The 21348-nt window shown below is 44.4% G+C and overlaps 1 protein-coding gene across 1 annotated transcript in view; it reads right to left on the reverse strand.

Moving 5' to 3' along the window:
- Positions 1 to 21348, reverse strand: part of LOC122935917 (spermatogenesis-associated protein 7 homolog) — a 288666-nt gene that overhangs the window by 40745 nt on the left and 226573 nt on the right. Inside the window, exons 5-8 of the mRNA XM_044291865.1 lie at positions 17308 to 17429; positions 11454 to 11845; positions 10287 to 10320; positions 6014 to 6051 (exon numbers count right to left, since the gene is read on the reverse strand). Of these exons, the coding sequence (XP_044147800.1) occupies positions 6014 to 6051; positions 10287 to 10320; positions 11454 to 11845; positions 17308 to 17429 (586 nt within the window). The remainder of the gene's footprint in view (positions 1 to 6013; positions 6052 to 10286; positions 10321 to 11453; positions 11846 to 17307; positions 17430 to 21348) is intronic.

The following is a 21348-nucleotide window of genomic DNA, read 5'->3' on the forward strand; positions in this document are numbered from 1 at the left end:
CTCAGGCAGCAACAGGTAGGGACAAGAGAGGGGCAGCGGAACAGCCATGGGCAATGAGTGCTTTCATTTAGGCAAAGGGGTTAGGTTAAGAAATTAGCATGGGGGGGTGCCATTTCAGTTTTTGCCTCAGGCAGAGGAAAGGCTAAGTACACCCCTGACCACATAGGACCCTATTTATCATAAGAGCCATTAGATCCCCTAAGGCCACGTGCACACTGTGTATTTTCTGCACAGATTTGCATTCGGAGTGGCTGGTCCTACTTTCTGTCAAAAGAGGGGCCATAACCATCTGCTCCCACTCCAAAGGATCTCAGATCCAGCTCCATCCATGAGGGACACTACTCCAGGGAGACTGCAAGGTCCCCGGCTACAGATATTCTTCAAAGCTACAGCATTTAGGCCCCTTTCACACGGGCGAGTTTTCCGTGCGGGTGCGATCCGTGCGGCGAACGTATGGCACCCGCACTAAATCCTGACCCATTCATTTCTATGGGGCTGTGCACATGAGCGTTGTTTTTAACGCATCACTTGTGCAGTCAATTGAAATCGCAGCATGCTCTATATTGTCCAATTTCGACGTGACGCAGTCCCCATAGAAATGAATGGGGTGTGTGAAAATCGGATGGCATCCGCAAGCAAGTACGGATGCCGTGCGATTTGCACGCACGGTTGCTATGAGACGATCGGGATGGAGACCCGATCATTATTATTTTCCCTTATAACATGGTTATAAGGGAAAATAATAGCATTCTGAATACAGAATGCATAGTAAACCAGCGCTGGAGGGGTTAAAAAAAAATTAAAAATAATTTAACTCACCTTAGTCCACTTGATCGCGAAGCTGGCATCTCCTTGTGTCGCCTCTGCGCTGAACAGGACCTGGGGTGAGCTGCTCCATTAAATATCGGTTAAGGACCTTCGATGACGTCACTCCGGTCATCACATGGTCTTTTACCATGGTGAATCACCATGGTAAAAGATCATGTGACGTACCATGTGATGACCGGAGTGACGTCATCGAAGGTCCTTAACCTGTATTTAATGGAGCAGCTCACCCCAGGTCCTGTTCAGCCGCTCAACGCAGAGGAGACACAAGGAGATGCCAGCTTCGCGATCAAGTGGACTAAGGTGAGTTAAATTATTATTTTTTTTTTTTTTAACCCCTCTAGCACTGGTTTACTATGCATTCTGTATTCAGGATGCTATTATTTTCCCTTATAACCATGTTATAAGGGAAAATAATACAATCTTCAGAACATCAATCCCAAGCCCGAACTTCTATGAAGAAGTTCGGGTTTGGGTACCAAACATGCGCGATTTTTCTCACGCGAGTGCAACGCATGACAATGTTTTGCACTCGCGCGGGAAAATCGCGCATTTTCCCGCAACGCACCCGGCTCTTATCCGGGCAAAAAACATGACGCCCGTGTGAAAGAGGCCTTAGAGTCAGCAGAGTGATCAGCAACCTCAGCTGTACAGACCCTGCTGCAAGTGAGGGGAGACATATTAAGACACCCATCACCATACTTCAGTTCAGCCTGCATTTGACAGTGGACACCTATAGCCACACGTGCCTTTATACAGTTGTTAGCCAGGAGGTCATGAGACAGACATCAGCAAGATAGCCCATTAGAGCTGCCATTAACTGCCACTTTGCCTGCCATCATACCTCATCAACTGGGAAGAAAAATTGTGCTGTATACAACTCCTGCTGGATCTACTACAACTCCTGTTTTGCACTTAGCAAAGAGACTTTTGTTCTTCTACTTCTGGCCTGATTCCTTAAACCACCTTTTCACTGCACCAATCTCCATGGAGCAGCCTAAGAGAGTACACTGTGACACAACACCCATCCTCTGCACCGGCTCCTCAGGGGCTCGCTAGAACTCCATTGCATGGGGTTTATTCAAGGTCGGATCCATCACATTCAAACTACAGTTCCGTGGCAGAATTCTGAGGGTCAGCTTTGGATTTATTCCATGGCTTCTGCAGCAAATATTCATCTGATATTTCCACTGTGTATTATTTTTGCCGTGTGCCCGTAGACTATGGATTTTCTGCATGCAAATCCGTGCAACAAATCCATACGTAATATGCAACATGTGCATGTGACCTAAAGGAATGTACCAGGCAAAACTGAGCAGGGCATGACACACAGATTCACAGAACAAGAAACAATCGTGGTGTAATGCTCCGCCTCAGAGGATCCTCTATTGTGAACAACACAGGATATCAGTTTTTACTGAGTGTTCTCTAAAAATTGAAGCGACAAATTCATGTCTAGTATGGAACATGTGGATTAAAAGGAACGCTCCGGGTAAAACTGAGCAGGGCATGACACATAAATACTTGTTTCATGCTTCACCCCCAAGGATCCTCCATTAGAAATAACACTAGATGTAGGTTTTTCCAGAGTGTTCCCTTACAATTGAAGGGACTGGTCATTTGCCCCTTAAAAGAATTAAAGGATGGGGAAGAATTGTACCCCAAAGTACCACTTGGGTGCCTAGAAAAAAGCACTCTTCCTCTTTCTGGCTAGTCTGGTACAGGGGTCATCAACCTCCAGCACTTTAGCTGCTGTGAAACTACAACTCCCAGCATGCACACGCTGTCCTCAGAACTCCCATAGAAGTGAATTGAGCATGCTGGGAATTATAGTTTCACAACAGCTGGAGTGCTGGAGGTTGCTGACCCCTGCATGGTGTCCTACGCCTGGTGCGTTCCTATCAGAGATGACTGCTGAACTACACAATTATCCTCCTGTTTTATTATCCTGTTTACTGATGCTGTAATTTTGTGTGATTAATGGAGGCCATTACACGCAAGCGATAATTGAAGGGGTCTAACACATCATTGCACTTCTCCTCTGTAGGCTGCAAATTAATCGCCCTGTGCATAACACTATGCTGCACTGACATGAGTATTGTTATCATACATGGGGTATTTATACTGACTTTATCCTCCAGGCTGCAAAAGTACAACTCCCAGCATGACCTGTGAGCCTGCGGTTGGAGATCACTGAGGAAGGGAGTGGTGTCCTGTATTATGGATGGACAGCTGAATGTTTTGTGGACACTATACTGGCATTTAGGATCGTATGGCGGAATTATATGGCATTGTTATATGGGTTGTGTTATGGCGGTATTACTATTCACTGTAAATCACAGGCCCCCAGGTTTACCTATAGCCCTCCTCAGACCTTTGAGTCCTTTGATTCTTTCCATATAGCAAACGATATGGCTGACTAGTCTGAATAGGGTGTTACTCACCTGTCCCGAATCCAGCACAGTGCACTGCCTTGCTCCCCTCCTCTGACCTAAGTCTTTCCTCCTTTTCCGCTCTGATAGCCTCACTCAGACGTGTTTTTTAAACCCGCCGCAGGTGGCGGGACACTCCCTAATTATACAGGTTATTACTGCATCCTGCTATTCTGGCCCTCCAGCTCAGCCCTGCTACATCCTCAGCGACACCCTAAGGCGCCGGTGTAGAGGATAAGAGTTGTAGTGGCCCTGATTACGTTTTATGTCATGGTGTGCTTCCTCAGGCCATTGCTCCCTGGGGATCGGTGCAGTTTAGTAAGTGCAATGTAGAACTTTGAATATGTACAGTAGCAGCAGGCTCAATTCCTCTCCAGCACCAGCAAGGATATTAAGGCAGGTTGGTTGGTGGCAATTCAGCACTCATTAATGGCCTAGTAGTTGTTTAATGATGGGTGTCATGGCTGTAGTCCCTCACCTAGCAGCAGTGTCTTCAATGCTGATGGTAGCAGTTCACTCTGCTGTCTAGAGTTTCAAGACTTTTTAGCTCTGCAGTGTGCTTCCTCTCCTGTCTGAGGTTATGCAGGACCAGTCCACTCCTACCAAGAAGGGTTGAACAGGGTGGTTAACCCTGCTCCTGCCAACCTTCCCTTGCTGATAACTAAGGCCCAAAGCAAACTGTAAAACATATCAAACATAACAATATACAATTTGTACTACCCGTCCTTCCATGGGAGCTCTGCTACATCGATGCCCGATTCAGCAGCTCTGCTACATTGGCCGTTAAGCTCAGCTACATTACATCAATCCTCAAGCTCAGCTCTGCTACTGGCGGCACAACTACAGAGGACGCAGGAGAAGTGGCTGCTTTTGGGCCCGAACTCAGAAGGAGCCCACACAGGAGGGGAACTAAAAAAAAATATTTTCTGGGCCCCGGAAACGGACGGAGCAGCTACCGGGCCTCATCTGAGAAAGTGATCTTGACTAGCCACAGGAATTGGGGTTGAATGGGAGGAGGGGGTTGTAATGAAGTTTCTGGGCGGGGGGGGGGGGATTGCCCATTCAAAAATTTGCTGTGGGGTCTAGTCATTTCTAATTACGCCACAGTGTACTACATTAGCCCTTTAGCTCACCTCTGCTACATCAGTCCTTCAGCTTGGCTCTGTTACATTGGCCCTCCATCTCAGCTCTGCTTTATCAGCCATCCAGCTCATCTCTCCTACACAGACCCTCCAGCTAAGCCCTACTGCAGCGGCCTACTACCAGGAATCTGGGGGATCCCTTGCCCCTTAAAGGGTATCTACGATTATATGTCCCTCTGTTAGAGCAAGTAGTCATGACGCCAGTTGCAGTTAAGCAACGAGGACATGGAGTCCCTTTTAACTAGATGGTTGTTGGTACCCAGGTGTAGGATTGGCAGAGTGGTGTAGAGTGGCCTACAGTGTCTCTGGAGATGTTATAGGCACGTGTCATGGTGCTCCTACCTGGATATCCTTGGATCCCAGATGTGGTGTAGTCCGAAGCAAAGGCAAAAAGGGTTGTTGAACTTGGGTGATGAATGCCACTCTGGGGTATTAACTACCACATGGACTTTCCAGTTCAGCTCTGCTATATCAGCCAGGCCCTCCAGTTCAGCTCTGCTATATCAGCCCTCCAGGTAAGCACTACTACATGGACTCTCCACTTCAGCTCTGCTATATCAGCCGGGCTCTCCAGCTCAGCTCTGCTACATCGGCCCTCCAGCTATGCTTACCAGTCATCGGATTCTACCACACCTTTCAGTTTAGCATTGCTATATCCTACAGTTTGATTCCCTCTACTAGTGGTGATTAACTAAATTACAGGTGATGAGACCAAACAGGGCCCTATAGCAGCTGCCTGGTCTGCCTCTGTGGTAAGTTCACCATTGTACATTCTTTATCAAGCTTCTTTCTTACAGCCCTGAAGGGTGGATCGGCAGATAGCGGCCACATTGCGTGCCATTTACAGAATACACTAGCGCTTGGTGGTGTGACTCCTGCCATTCTGGGGTACGCGGGGTCTCCTCACTGACCATGTATACCTGCAGGAAATCGTTAGAGCGCAGCCACTTTAACACCAGAAAACGTCCATAGAATCAAGAATGAACTATTTATCTTGTACTGATCCTGCATTATACCCCAGAGCTGCATTCATAGCACTGCATGCTCTAGAACTTGCCTTTTTCAACACACCTTGCATCCTTTAGAGATTTGCAATCTTTTTTTTTTACAAAAGGCTTTACATTATTTCGGCTACTATGTGGCCCTTGAATAGGCATCTCCTTTTCTACCGGCGTGAAGTACTACTCTGAACTCCCCCCTGGATTGTTAGTGAGAAGGGTAGTGGGGAATTGGACTAAGGGTCATAGAAAGTGAGTGGTGGGGATAACAAACACTAGGCACTCCTGTCCTGGGGGGGGTAACACTATTCGTTCCATCAAATATGATGCAATGAAGGCTCCGCCCAGAACAAGCTGAGAAGATGGCCTAACATGCATCTTCCATGTAGCTGAACACGTATGGTCATGGTGAAGTCATCTGGGTCCACATCCATGTCTATGGCCAAAATCTATATCTGAAGCCTTATTTCCATGAATCAGGCACCGCTAAGGCAGTTTCTGGGGGTAATCTGATTAGCAGGGCGGTCGTGAGTCCCCTTAATTCTGTCATATAATGGTGTTAGGAAACCACAAAAACACAAAACCACCTAAAGGAAACTGGTTTATTACTACTCGCCTTGTTCTTTCCACCATATTTCCCTGTTTTTCTGCCCTCTGCAAAAGAAAAATTAATTAAACTTTTTCTTAAAAGATATCAGCCTTTTTATCAATACATTTTTTAAGTCAACCTTTAAAAAGAAAAAAAATTAGAATTCTTAAATAAAAATACTTAAAGATAACCTTTCACCTCTCCTGACATGTCTGTTTTAATAGTTTCATGCATTCCCCATGTAATAACAATTCTGGAGCATCTATTCTTATGTCTCTATGATGTGCCATTCCTCTATTATTTCTTCTAGAAGTTATGAATGAATTGCTAGCAGTCTGCAGTAAGGGTACAGAGGGGTGGTAACCAGTTGGGGGCGTGTACCTGAACAGTCTGAAAATGACAGCACTAATTGGATAGAGTGAGTCTGTGCAGGGACACCCCCCCAACTGGTTACCTCCCCTCTGTACCCTTACTGCAGGCTGCTGGCAATTCATTCATAACTTCTAGTAGAAATAATAAAGGAATGGCACAACATAGAGCCATAAGAATAGATGCTCCAGAATTATTACATTGGGAATGCATGTAGATATTAAAACAGACAAGTCAGGAGTGGTGAAAGGTCCTCTTTAAAGGGGTGGTCCCTTGGAAAATATTCTACAGTTTTCAAACCAGCACCTGTATCTGAATACACTTGTTATGTAATTAAATTGCATGTAATTAAACATTTATTATAGCTGCTGTATTATTCAATGAAATCTATCTTTATAGCGCCACCTGCTGTGTGTTCTTTTTCTAATTTCTCTGTCCTCTCACTGACACGAATACACATGCTCAGCTCCTCAGGATAGGTCATCAATATCATATTGGAGGTGGTCTGACACCCAGCAACCCAGCTGATCAGCTGTGTGAGGAAACGGCGTGTGCAGTGTGCACCTGTGGTCTCCCGTCTCTCTTCCTGTCCGATGCTGCTTTCAGCAGAGCAGGAAGAGAGAAGGCAGAAGGCACATGCGCACTGCGCGTGCTGTCTCCTCATAAAGCTGATTGGTGGGGGTGTTGGGTGTCAGAACCCTGCCGATCTGATATTGATATTGACACCTATACTGAGGAGCTGTACGGTTTATATAGCAGCCAGGAGTCTTGTAAAAGCTCCCCGGCCTGCACTAGTAATGTAGCTATATGGAGCCCTGTCTGTGGCAGGGCTTAACAGTGACACTGTCCTACAGATTAGAACGGCTGACTTATAGAGCAACCCCTGTACAGGGAGTGCAGAATTATTAGGCAAGTTGTATTTTTGAGAATTAATTTTATTATTGAACAACAACCATGTTCTCAATGAACCCAAAAAACTAATTAATATCAAAGCTGAATATTTTTGGAAGTAGTTTTTAGTTTGTTTTTAGTTTTAGCTATTTTAGGGGGATATAGGCAACTTAACAAAAAACAAATATATACCCATTTCAATTATTTATTTTTACCAGTGAAACCAATATAACATCTCAACATTCACAAATATACATTTCTGACATTCAAAAACAAAACAAAAACAAATCAGTGACCAATATAGCCACCTTTCTTTGCAAGGACACTCAAAAGCCTGCCATCCATGGATTCTGTCAGTGTTTTGATCTGTTCACCATCAACATTGCGTGCAGCAGCAACCACAGCCTCCCAGACACTGTTCAGAGAGGTGTACTGTTTTCCCTCCTTGTAAATCTCACATTTGATGATGGACCACAGGTTCTCAATGGGGTTCAGATCAGGTGAACAAGGAGGCCATGTCATTAGATTTTCTTCTTTTATACCCTTTCTTGCCAGCCACGCTGTGGGGTACTTGGACGCGTGTGATGGAGCATTGTCCTGCATGAAAATCATGTTTTTCTTGAAGGATGCAGACTTCTTCCTGTACCACTGCTTGAAGAAGGTGTCTTCCAGAAACTGGCAGTAGGACTGGGAGTTGAGCTTGACTCCATCCTCAACCCGAAAAGGCCCCACAAGCTCATCTTTGATGATACCAGCCCAAACCAGTACTCCACCTCCACCTTGCTGGCGTCTGAGTCGGACTGGAGCTCTCTGCCCTTTACCAATCCAGCCACGGGCCCATCCATCTGGCCCATCAAGACTCACTCTCATTTCATCAGTCCATAAAACCTTAGAAAAATCAGTCTTGAGATATTTCTTGGCCCGGTCTTGACGTTTCAGCTTGTGTGTCTTGTTCAGTGGTGGTCGTCTTTCAGCCTTTCTTACCTTGGCCATGTCTCTGAGTATTGCACACCTTGTGCTTTTGGGCACTCCAGTGATGTTGCAGCTCTGAAATATGGCCAAACTGGTGGCAAGTGGCATCTTGGCAGCTGCACGCTTGACTTTTCTCAGTTCATGGGCAGTTATTTTGCTCCTTGGTTTTTCCACACGCTTCTTGCGACCCTGTTGACTATTTTGAATGAAACGGTTGATTGTTCGATGATCACGCTTCAGAAGCTTTGCAATTTTAAGAGTGCTGCATCCCTCTGCAAGATATCTCACTATTTTTGACTTTTCTGAGCCTGTCAAGTCCTTCTTTTGACCCATTTTGCCAAAGGAAAGGAAGTTGCCTAATAATTATGCACACCTGATATAGGGTGTTGATGTCATTAGACCACACCCCTTCTCATTACAGAGATGCACATCACCTAATATGCTTAATTGGTAGTAGGCTTTCGAGCCTATACAGCTTGGAGTAAGACAACATGCATAAAGAGGATGATGTGGTCAAAATACTCATTTGCCTAATAATTCTGCACTCCCTGTATGAGCTGTAATGGCGGTCGCGGGGATGGAATAGGACAAGCCAGGGCCTCACATTTACTTGAGATTTTTTTATTTTAGAGGAAACGATCCTTCATGAGTATAAATGCTTCCTTTCAGTCAAGCAAGGTCGTTCCGAAAATCTGCGGGAATGAGTCAGAGGTTCAGCATACGACATGTCTGCTGGCTGGAAATCCTGGAGTACGGTAATTGAGATGCCAATCTCCACCACTGAGACCTTGATTAATAGACTGCCCATAATCTATAATTAATTACGGTATCACATTTGTATTTCTTACTGATCACCAGCGAAAAAGAAGCAAGGTGATACAACCCCGGGGCCCGATAATTTGTTTCTGCTCGCCCTACAATAACTAGAATTTTCTAACAGTAATGAGTTTCAGGAGAAGATAGGATTCCATTTATTTTGTATATTAAAAACTATCTATCGATAATATCTATTTATCTATCTATCTCATATCTATTTATCTATCTATCTTATATATATCTACCTAGAAAAACTAAAATTGTGTAAGCAGCATAGCGTTCAAGTAGTTGCAGTGTGCCAGTGGATGTAGAAGCGATCCACCATCCAAAAGATGAAAAATGAAAAAATTCCACGGCAATCCCAAAGAAAGTAAATTAAAAGTAGTGTTCTTTAATCACCAGACAGTGACGTTTCAGTTTTCTTACTGGGACTTGAGAAAAGTCCCAGTAAGAGGAATGAAACGTCGCTGTCTGGTGATTAAAGAACATTACTTTGCGAGTGCCGTGGATTTTTTGTTTATCTTTCTATCTCTAGTACTCAAAAACATGCTAGCTGACAAAGTCTCCCTCTCTCCTGATTCTTCTTTACTATGGCTATTAAGCTGGCACCTGAGACTGTAGGTGTCCACTATGTCATGCAGGCTTTCAGATTTGCCTATCCAGCCCAGGGGTGATGGGTGTCTTAACTTGTTATCCCCCACCTTGCAGCAGTGTCTGTAAAGCTGATTGTAGCTGATCACTCTGCTGCCTGGAACGCCGTAACTTTGATGTATTCATCTGCCCTTGGACCTTTCTGTCCGCCTGGAGCAGTGTTCCTCACAGTGGAAATGGATTTCTGGCCCTAAGGAGCAGGAGATGATGGACATACTCCCTGTCTCCTCACTAGCCTTGCTAGCTCTCTCCTGACAGGAAGTTGGAACAGCCCACTCCTATGAAGGGGGGAGTGGTTAGCTCCATTCCCAGTGCCTCTCATACACCATCTGCAGGTGTAACAGTACATAACATAAATAAAACATTGCCATAGCATTATAAGCCAAACAATTTGAAAATACACTATCTGGGGTATTGCATATCCATCTGATATCTATTTATCTCTCTGTCTATCCATCTGTCTATTTCCTCTCTATCTATCTATCTATCTATCTATCTATCTATTTTGTATCTATCTATCTACAGTATCTATCTATTATCTATCTATCACATTACTTTAAGCACACCCATCTCTATAATATTAGTACTGTACTATACTTACTGATTCTGTTGTGTGACTGCACTTTTCCAGTGACCTATGAATTAGTTGTAATTGAAATGAATTAATTGATAGTATATTACCGTTATTCATATTATTAGACAATTCAGTTTATAAAACAATAGAGTCAGGAGGCAGCAATCAGCTATTATCATATGTGCGTTACCAATGGAAATACATCCGGAATGTAATATTACTGTGGACAGGCAGTAATCAAGGCAATAATTACATTTTATTAGGTTACTAATGACCACACAATTCCTGAATACATTATTAAAGGGCTTTTCCGGAACTTAAATATTGATGACCTATCCAGAAGATCAATATCTGATTGGTGGGGTCTGACTCCTGGCACCACACGATTAGCTATTTAAAGGGGCCACGGAGACTGGATAAGCCCTGGGGCCTCTTCATAGTGTAGAAGGCACAGCGCCGTACATTGAATAGTGGCTGTGCTTGGTATTGCAGATCAGTCCCATTCACATGAATAGGACTGAGCTGCACATGTGCCATGTGACGGACGGACGTGACATCACTGGCCTAGAAAGAGGCTGCAGCATTTTCCGAGATTTTTATCAGTTGCTTGTCAGGAACACTGGAAGTCAGACCTTCAAACGGTAGTCACCAAGATGGGAGGTCAAGTAGATGCTTGTAACCTACTTATATGCTCATTGAAGAGTATTTCTTAAAGGGGTTATCCAGGAAATCATAATGATGTCCGAGTTCTGGCACCCCTGCCGATCAGCTGTTGTAAGTAGCCGCTGCCTTCCCTGCAGGTTGCCCACCCCTGTATCATGTGACCAATGTACGGTGACATCACACGGCCTAGGAAAAGGCCAATCTGAGTTGGACCCCAGCCGACCTGATATTGATGACCTATCTTGAGGATAGGTCATCAATATTATTTTCAGGATAAGCCCTTTAAGCCTCATGCACATGACTGTATTCGTTTTGTGGTTCGCACATCCACAAAATACAGATGATCCATTTCTGCATCACTAAGTCCATTCTGCGAATAGATAGAACATGTCCTGCACTTGCAGACCACGGACCTATTTAAGTCAATGGATCTGCAAAAAATGCAGATGCAACACAGACGGTCTCTGTAAGGGTCGTGTGCATGAGGCCTTACACACATATTGATATATCTGGGTAATGTCTGAAGTTTACCTCTTGTCTTGAAGATGGACCTGCCCGGATGATGTTCTTCGCAAACTCTTCTTCCTAGGAGCCATGTAATACTTGTAATTTGACACAAAGGACTTGGAGGGTTTCTTGAGTAACCTTGGCTTGAAAGGCTCGTTGGTGCTTGTGAAGCTTGCAGGGTGTTTGTCCAGGAGATCTCCGCTGTAGGTTTTCTTTAGGGGGTCTTTATAGGGTTTCTTCCTGGGCGGACTTCGATTCGTAGAAGTTCTGACGTTCACATCACAAGGTTCCTTCTCAATATGGCCCATGACCTCTCTGACTGTGACAGCCGGGGAGTAAATCTGAGATCTTGTCTTGTGCACATCTAAAAGTTTTTCCGTTTGATTCACAGGGGGTTTCTGGTGTCCATATCGAACCTGGAAAATGTTAAAGACTATGTACACCTTTGGGGGCAACTTTTTTTTATGGTTACATTTTACTCATTTTGGACTAAAAATCTTTTTTTCAATTGGTCTTTATTAAAAAATATTGAGCCGTTCTGTCACAAAGGGCTAACAGTTTTTTTTGGTGTGTTGTGTTTATCTCTAAATTACTAAAAGGTCATAAACACGTATTTAAGCCACATTCTTATCAGTAAGATAAGAACTGAGCTATAATGAGTGTTTATTGGGTCAGAGATAAGGAGCCCATCAGCTCCCTGCCTGATGGAACAGAGTTAAAGTTCTACTAGAGAAACTCAAGGCTGCACAAAGACATTGGCTCAACATTTTTAATAAAGATTTAATTGAAAAACTGATTTTTTAGCTGAAAATGAGTACAATGCAATAATAATTTTAAAAAACGCCCCGAAAGGTGTACATAGCCTTTAATAGGTTTAAACCGTTACATAAGTGGAATTCCGTAGCATGGTATGTGTTGCACACACTATTGGACTCATTTCTAGGGTAGGACTATCATATAATTACACACCTTTTGATTCATTCTCATTCATGCTCACATGACATTACCATCATACAGTGCCCAAATAGTGCTGTCATGCCATGTATGTATTATACAGCCATACAGTGCCCATGTAAATCTACCAGTGGATAAAAACAAGCCCTACAGAAGAGAATGGAGCGGTGGAGAGGGGGCTTGGGGACCCTCTATTCTCAGGATCAGAGTCCTGTGGATACATGATAAATACCTTTCATTGGATAAACCCTTTAACACAACATAAACACCTTTTTAAAACTTTCTCCTTATTATATACTCAGGACTCATACTCTCCATTGCTCATGAGGCTACCTGATAGGAGACAACCAGTGCTGGCAAATCATACATAAATAATACAACTAGACGGCGCCTACATAAAACTGTCAAACATGTAGAAATAATTCATACAGCTCCACTATCACAACAAGAAATGAACAGATTTCTCTTACTTATAGACACAATGCCATAGAGCGTCACATGCTGTACTCTCTTCCATGCTCGCGGTGCTGCCCCATGTGACAATACCGCCATACAGTACCTCACTATACACAGGTACATTCACGTACACCCAATCACTACATAAGTGCATGCATACAGACACTACATATATGCACAGTCACAAAATACATGCACACAATAAAAACTTATATGCATGCATATGCACACTCGCTACATGCATGCACACAGTCACAACATAAGTACGCACTCTTTACATACATCCACACAGTCAGAGCACGTGTGCATAGGCACACTTGCTACATACATACACACTGTCACAACATACATGCATGCATACGCACACCTGGTACATACATGCACATAGTCACAACATAAGTACACACTTTTACCATACATTCACACATGTGCACACTTGCTATATACATGCAGTCACGACATACATGCACACAGTTATAACATACATGCATACATATACATACTTGCTACATACATGCACACAGTACACACTCTACATACATACGCAGAACATACATGCATATGCACACTCACTACACTCAGGCACACATATAGTACTCAGTCTCTGCCTGTATCACACACATACTGGCCCGGTACCCTCACTACAGCAGGGCAGGGTTGGTGGCGGTGTTAGCGGGCAGTGTGTGCGCTGCACTGGCGCTGTATTGGTCGGTGATCGTCCTGATCGTCTTTGATCATAAATCTATGTTTTATTCCCCTAATTACTGAGCTCATTATTACATTACGCAGTAACACTTCACTCTTCTCCTTTGGTTATTCATCCTGTAATTGAAGTAACCGGATTATCTGAGATCAGATTTACTCTAGATCTTATTATGGTAATGCGGTGTATTATGCTGCAGCAGTATCGCAGTGCCAGTCGTGTGCGGGATCTAAATAATGAGCGCGGCCGATAATTACTGTTGTGTCCACATCCTGATTAGCGATTAGTTTCTTATACAAAACATGTCTATTGGACTGTCCACAAGTTTCCTGAGGACACCCCCCCCCCCCATGTATATAAACCGAAAGCCCATTTTTTTGTGCCAGCCTCTAATGAGGGCATTGTTATGGGGGCGCTGCGGCTGTCATTAAGTAGATACTATGATTATTCTCACAGGGTCACCATGGTTGTCACTTTTATGGAGGCACTGTGGTTTCCATTATGTAAACACTGTGGTTATGATCACTGAGTCACTGTGGTTGTCGCTGTTATGGGGACACTGTGGATGGAACTGTTATGGGGGCACTGTGGATGGAACTGTTATGGGGCACTGTGGTTGTCGCTGTTATGGGGGCACTGTGGATGGAACTGTTATGGGGGCACCGTGGCTATCATTAGGTACTGTAGATACTATGGTTATGATTATAATGGTCACTGTGTTATTTTTATGGGGGCACTGTGGATGGAACTGTTATGGGGCTCTGTGGATGGAACTGTTATGGGGGCACTGTGGATAGAACTGTTATGGGGGCACTGTGGATGGAACTGTTATGGGGGCACTGTGGATGGAACTGTTATGGGGGCACTGTGGTTGTCGCTGTTATGGGGGCACTGTGGATGGAACTGTTATGGGGGCACCGTGGCTATCATTAGGTACTGTAGATACTATGGTTATGATTATAATGGTCACTGTGTTATTTTTATGGGGGCACTGTGGATGGAACTGTTATGGGGCTCTGTGGATGGAACTGTTATGGGGGCACTGTGGCTATCGTTAGGTACTGTAGATACTATGATTATGATTATAATGGTCACTGTGTTACTGTTATGGGGGCACTGTGGATGGAACTGTTATGGGGGCACTGTGGCTATCATTAGGTAGATACTATAGTTATGATCATAATGGTCACTGTGTTACTGTTATGGGGGAACTGTGGCTATCATTAGGTAGGCACTGTGGTTAGGATCATGGGGTCATTGCAGTTGTCACTGTTATGGTGGCACTGTGGTTGTCATTAGGTAAATACTATGGTTATGATCACGGGCTTACTGTGTTGTCACTGCTATGGGGGCAAGGTGGCTGTCATTAGGAAGATACTGTGGTTATGATCATGGAGTCACTGTGGTTGTCACAGTTTTAGAGGCACTGTGGCTATCATTAGGTAGATACTATGATTATGATCATAATGTCATTGTTTTGGGGGCACTGTGGTTGTCACTGTTAGGGGAGCACTGTGGCATGCAAATCAAAGTTAATGTCTCACTGCAGGCCCCATCTCTCAATGGCAGTGAAGTAAATTACTTACCACTCCATCCGACTGGTAAACTGTGATGTCATCAGTCACAGTGATGCTGTTAACTGGCACAGCAAAGCTCTAACCTAGAGATAGTGTGGTAGCTGGCATGTTCAAGGGGTTTTCCAGTTTGCATCAACACCCATTAAAACAATAATTTATGAAGGTATTTGCAATTTTTTGTAATGTATTTATTTTGCCTTTATTGTTCCTATCTTCCATTCTGGGCTGTGGTCACATGACCATGTCCCCGCAGCTCTTTCTTATTTCCTGTGATGTCATGTCCATGGACGGGGAAGTGATAGGGGAGTGTCTATGTAACTAGATGAGTGGGAGGAGCTATAAACTAGCTGGGTGTTGTTAGGGGCAGTGATAGGGGAGTGTCTATGTAACTAGATGAGTGGGAGGAGCTATAAACTAGCTGGGTGTTGTTAGGGGCAGGGCTAAAGTTATGGCAGAGGAAGGAGAAGTGCATCATGGGTTTGGTTGGATACAGGAACAGGAAGTTCTACATACAGGATGGAAACAACCAGAGGGATTGGTTTATTTGGTGAAAATGGGTCAGTAAAGTCCAAAATGAACAAGTATGGGGAAGATGTACATGAGGTACACCAGTGGCACCACCCTCATGAGATGCCCTCTCTTCTTTTGTATATACAGAGCTTAAAAACCCATTTAGGAGCTCTGCCTTCTCTTGATCCCCAGTGACCAACACCCCGTTACCATCGTTTAGGGGCCATGCATGTTCTGACCTTTTGCATTGATGTATTTGAAGAATATTTTGAGGTTGGTCTTACTTTGTTTGGCCACCTGTATTTCATTGTGTATTTTCGCTGATTTTATTACCCCCCTTACATCATTTATTTAGTTCTTTATACTTTGTAAAGAATACAGCTGACCCCTCATATTTGTATTTCTTAGGTCCTCTTTTTGTCATTTATTGCACTTTTTACACTATTTATAAGCCATCTGGGTTTAAATTTTATTCATCCATGCCAATGGAGCTCTCGCTCACCTCCTTCCTGCAGTGACAGCTCAGACTGCCTACCTGTAGGATACTAGTGTTCTGGTCCAATGGGCGCCAAGTCACTGGACCCATCAGGTTCTGATCCAGGGACTCAGCGCTCTATTTATATCCCCTGCTGGCAATACACCCATGCCAGTTATAGGTTTACTCCCTTGCTGTGCTCTCAGTTCTGTCTGTGCCTATTGGATTGCTTGTTACTTTGACCTCAGTTTGCCTCTGATTTCCCTCTGTCTAGTAACTCTGTACCATGTTACCTGTCTGGTTCTGACTTTGGCTAGGCTATTTTGACTACCCTCCATCCTCTGATTTTGTATCGTATTGTCCTTGCGATTTTTACCTATTTCTGTACCACTCATCTCTGTGTGTTTGTATCTCTGTGTCTGTCTGTCTGGCGCTTAGCAGTACAGGGAACATCGACCAGTTGCAGACTTGCTGCTTAGGGCTTGCACTGCAAGTAGGCAGGAAAAGCAAGCTGGGTTCCAGTGTGTGTGCCTCCATGCCTACTGTATCGACACTCTCAAAGTCTGGCAATTGGGCAAAATGTCTTTGAGTGTGTCATAAAAGGCATGTCTAGCAGACAACAATTGGTCACCAAGAAGTACATTACAAAAAAGTAGCTTCTGAAAGCCTTTATATAGGCTACAGGGGAAGCACTTTTATGCTTTCTTGTGGGAAGTCCCATTGTCTAATCAGATCTCACCTATGATCATTTACATGTCTACCTGAGACATAATTGCATGCCAAGTTTTGTACCACTCTGATATTTCTATCTGGGTGCGAAATTTTTGAGTAATATAAGGATGTGGCTTAAAACCAAAAAAGACATGCCAGTGGCAGAGAGGAACAATTTTGGACTTGTGGGCCAACCCATCTCTACGGCTGCAGCTGACTAAAGATAGGGGTGTGAAGGACGAGCCCAGGATGGAAATGCCAATCTTAGGGCAGTGGTTTGACCTTGGACCACACAGCAGTAACTGATGACCCGGAGATATATTGCACACCTTGTATACCAGTAAGAAGTCTATTACAAGATCGCTATCTCATGTGTTCAGATGACTAGAAGTTTCCTTTGGTGCATATTTCAGTATACAGCATCTCATCTGCTGTCATTATATCGGTAATGATATCCATCAGTATCCGTGAGGGTAAGGCGCCATTACTAACCGTGTCTTCTTCTGGGAAATTACTCTGCGAATGATAACGAAATGTTGAACAAATCTCCTGAAGTTCTTTCTTGAATTTTTCAACAGCTCTGAGCAGGCGTTCTCTGTTCTGCTGATCTCTGTCTGTAGACGAGAGGATGAAAGCCGGATTATTATATATAAATGGACTTTATCTCCGGGGGACTTGTGATGAATACACGTGTCTAAGCGCTGCCTATCTCATAGCATTAAAAAAGCTGTCACTACAGTATATGCATACTTGGTAAAGTCAGAGCATTTAAAGGGGTTGTCGCACAAAAAATATTCTACATTTTCTAAACCAGCTCCTGGATCTGATTACTTCTGTAATTGGATGTAATTAAAAATTCTGTAAAGCCACTGAGTTATTCAATTAAATCTATCTGTATGGCGCCACCCGCTGTTCATTCTTTTCCTTATTTCTCTTTCCACCTCAGTAACTATTCAGAGGTGGTCGCACATGCTCAGTCCCCTCCATCTAATGCCACCAGCTGTATCTACTGTTAAAGCTGTGACAGTTACAGGAAGAAATTTGCAGCAGAAAGGATATGCCCCCCTTCGAGCTGTGATAGGGAGAGAGCTGCAGCAGAAAGGACATGCCCCTGAGCTGCTGCCGTGCCACAGAAGACCACTGCAATGTTTAAATATTGCAAAAATGGTTAATGTCATTTATTTCATGCACTGTGTATCCCGCATGGTTGAATATAGGCAGGCAAATAGTAAATCTGCCAGCTTCTTGGTGTTGTTGCCAGGGTGATGTGCTGCTCACGCCCCTGTCTTGTTAGTTTTTAGCTAGCTTAGAGTTAAGCCCGGCTCTGCCTGTTATTTCCTGCCAGTGTGAAGGAAAGATATTTTCTCCAGGAAAAACACCACTCCTGTGGAGTGGTAAGCTTCTAGAGCAAAGTAGTTGTGCCAGGAGGCTAAGGGGTCATTCAGACGTCCTCGCCGTGTTTTGCGGTCCGCAAATTGCAGATCTGCAAAACATGAATGCCGTGCAGAAAAGATATCCAGAGGCTGTTTAGGACTGCGTGAGTGCATGTGCTTGGACAGTAAAGATAATCTTGGTTGCATGTGGAACAGGTTGTAGGTCTAAGGCACCCGCCACATTTTAATAGACATGCACACCCGTGGCCAATTTCGTAAAATTGCAAAGTGTGTTTGCAGTGAAACTCAGGGACTACTACTGCCAACATTGCTGCTAACTATACACAGCCATTGGGAAAAGCAAGCTCTGTGAAATACGTCAGAATTGTGCTTAAAATATGCTTGCACTGCATCACCCATCATCCGCAGTGAAAAGACTGTTATCACTAAACTGGGCCTGGCGATTGCCTCAACCATCCCTTCGGCCCCTGCATCCGTACTAAGCCTCCAAAGAGTCCAGGGAGTCCCCCGAGGGAAGAAAGGGTGCGCCCTCCATTCACTAGATGGTCCAGGGAGAGCCAGGGTAAGGACTGGCATTGTGAACTGCGAGTACTACCACCACCATCATAGCCACTACTACTCCCATTCTCCTCTCAACCTCCCATGCTCGCTCAACTGTGATTGGAAGAGAGCTGCAGCAGAAAGGACACACACCCCTGAGTTGTGTTAGGGAGAGAGCTGCAGCAGAAAGGATACTTCCCCTGAGCTGTGATAGGGAGAGATCTGCAGCAGAGAGGATACACCCCTGAGCTGTGATAGGGAGAGAGTTACAGCAGAAAGGGCATACCCCCGAGCTGTGATATGAAAGCTGCAGCAGGAATGATACTCCCCCTAAGCTGTGACAGACAAAACTGCAGCAGGAAGGACATGCCCCCTGACCTGTAATAGAAAGAGAGCTGCAGCAGAGAGGATACACCCCCTGAGATGTGATAGGGAGAGAGCTGCAGCAGAATGGACACACACACTGAGAAAGGACACACCTCTGATCTGGCTGCTTGAAATAAATCTAGCAGAACTATCGGATCAATGAATAGGGAGAACTATGGGAGGTCTAGCTTTGTTAGAAAGAGATTCTCATGTGGTGCTATATGATGTCAGATTTCAATTTTTGTACATTAATAATGGCATAACCCCTTTAAAGGGGTTGTCTCATCATGGACAATGTGGGCATATCGCTAGGATACTGCTGGGACCCGCACCTATATCGGGAATGGAGCCCCGCAAGGTGGTGGCTGGAGGACTCTGGTCCGGCCACCACCAAGCCGGCTCCCCATAGAATTGAATAGGAGCGATATGCCCCCATCATCCATGATTAGACAACCTCTTTAAATCTCGCCCAGGGCACACCCCAAATCTGGATCTATGTAGAGTTTACATAATCCCACCCATTTTATGGATGGGAAAAGCCAAATTTGTCTTGGAAAATTTGTGACATTCCCATCAAATTGACTGTTGGCAACTATGTATATGTGGTACAGACAGCAATCAAACCCCACCCCAGGTGCATAAGGGGCCCAAAAGCCCTCGGACGCATATAAAGACAGGGGTGATGCCCTTTGATCATGCTGTGACAGATAGTAACTCCATTGTTGTTCAAAAGGACTGCTACAACCTATCAACTTCCTGGGGGAGGCCACCACTAGGGGGAGCTGAGGAGCTCAATAATACAGTAAGCAGCAAGCTCCCCCTACTGGTCACTGCGGGCAGATTCTTATGTTATGCAGGGGGGTTGATGCTCTGTATCGGAATAATGGATCTATAACCATTAAAAAAAAAGAAAATAAGAATTGAATCTGCACAGAATTATGTACTAATTTAGATATAAACCCCCCAAAAAAGTCTTCAAGGATAGAAATTGCTTGTATGTCCATACCAGCCATTGTTAACCCCTTAATGACTAAGCCAATTTTGGCCTTGTTGTTTACATTTCTCCCATTAAAAATGCTTTGTGTACCATTTTAGGGTACCTACAACTTTTTTATCATTTTTCAATTCTTTTTTGGAGGTGAGGTGACCAAAAATCCGAAATTCGGCACAGTGTCCCTTTTACACCTTTACCGTGCAGGATAAATAAAATGATATTTAAATAGTTTGGACGTTTTTGAAAATGGCGATACCAACAGGCAGGAGACTCTTCACGCCAGGGTGTGCCCAGATGGGAAGGAAGGGGGCTTGCCTCCCTTCACTGTGTGTGCACAGCCCACCGAGCTCTGGAGCAGGATCGCCACCATGAGTACTACTACCACCATCCTCACCGCAGGGACCAATCCCATCATCTGCACCTCACACCCCGCGGGCCGCTGCTCATCACAAATGGAGCTGCAGTACCCAACACAGTGACAGGTTTGGTATATTTATTAGTGAAAATAAATCTTCTGTGGCCCAGTAGTTAGCACTGCTGCCTCGCATTACTGGGGTTCTGGGTTCGAATCTGATGAAGGGCACCATCTGTGTGGTGTGGTTACTCCTGTTTCCTCTCACAACCCAAAAACATAGAGATAGAACTTGCTTTCTATGGAGATGGTGAGTGACACAGGTCTCTGCACAGAGCAGGAGAAGATGGTGGTGGTGCTCCTGTATAAGAGACAGGGAAAAAGAAAAGACAAAAAGATTCTCTGCCCTGATAAATGAGCGGACAAGACTGTGATAAATGGGCGGCGAGGAGAATGTAGGCAGTGCCCAGACCTAGCGCCCCTATACCACAATAACAGGCATCCTGGTTATTACATACCGTTGACTCTCCTCATGTACATAGGAGAAGTATCATAGTAGTTATATTCTTAACCAATTTTCTTTTTATTGAAGAAAACGCAAGTTTATTGAAGACCATAGCTTATGCACCAGACGCAGCTGGGAAAAAGCTAAAATAGTAAGCGATTCATAACTGGAGCAGTTGTCATGTAACTAAGAGACATAATATCATGTGCAGAAAACAGAAATAATAAAGGGGGAAGACAAGACACAGGGATAAGGGGGGAAGGAGGGAAGGGGTGTTAGATGCCAGAAACCTATGTATCTAGAAGCCACGGTATTGCTTCCAGGGGGACCAGGTTTTAACAAACACAGCCCTAGAATTAGTTTCCCAATGTGCTAGTTCTTC

The sequence above is a fragment of the Bufo gargarizans genome, chromosome 4 (genome assembly GCF_014858855.1).
Source record: "Bufo gargarizans isolate SCDJY-AF-19 chromosome 4, ASM1485885v1, whole genome shotgun sequence".
Lineage (NCBI taxonomy): Eukaryota > Metazoa > Chordata > Amphibia > Anura > Bufonidae > Bufo > Bufo gargarizans.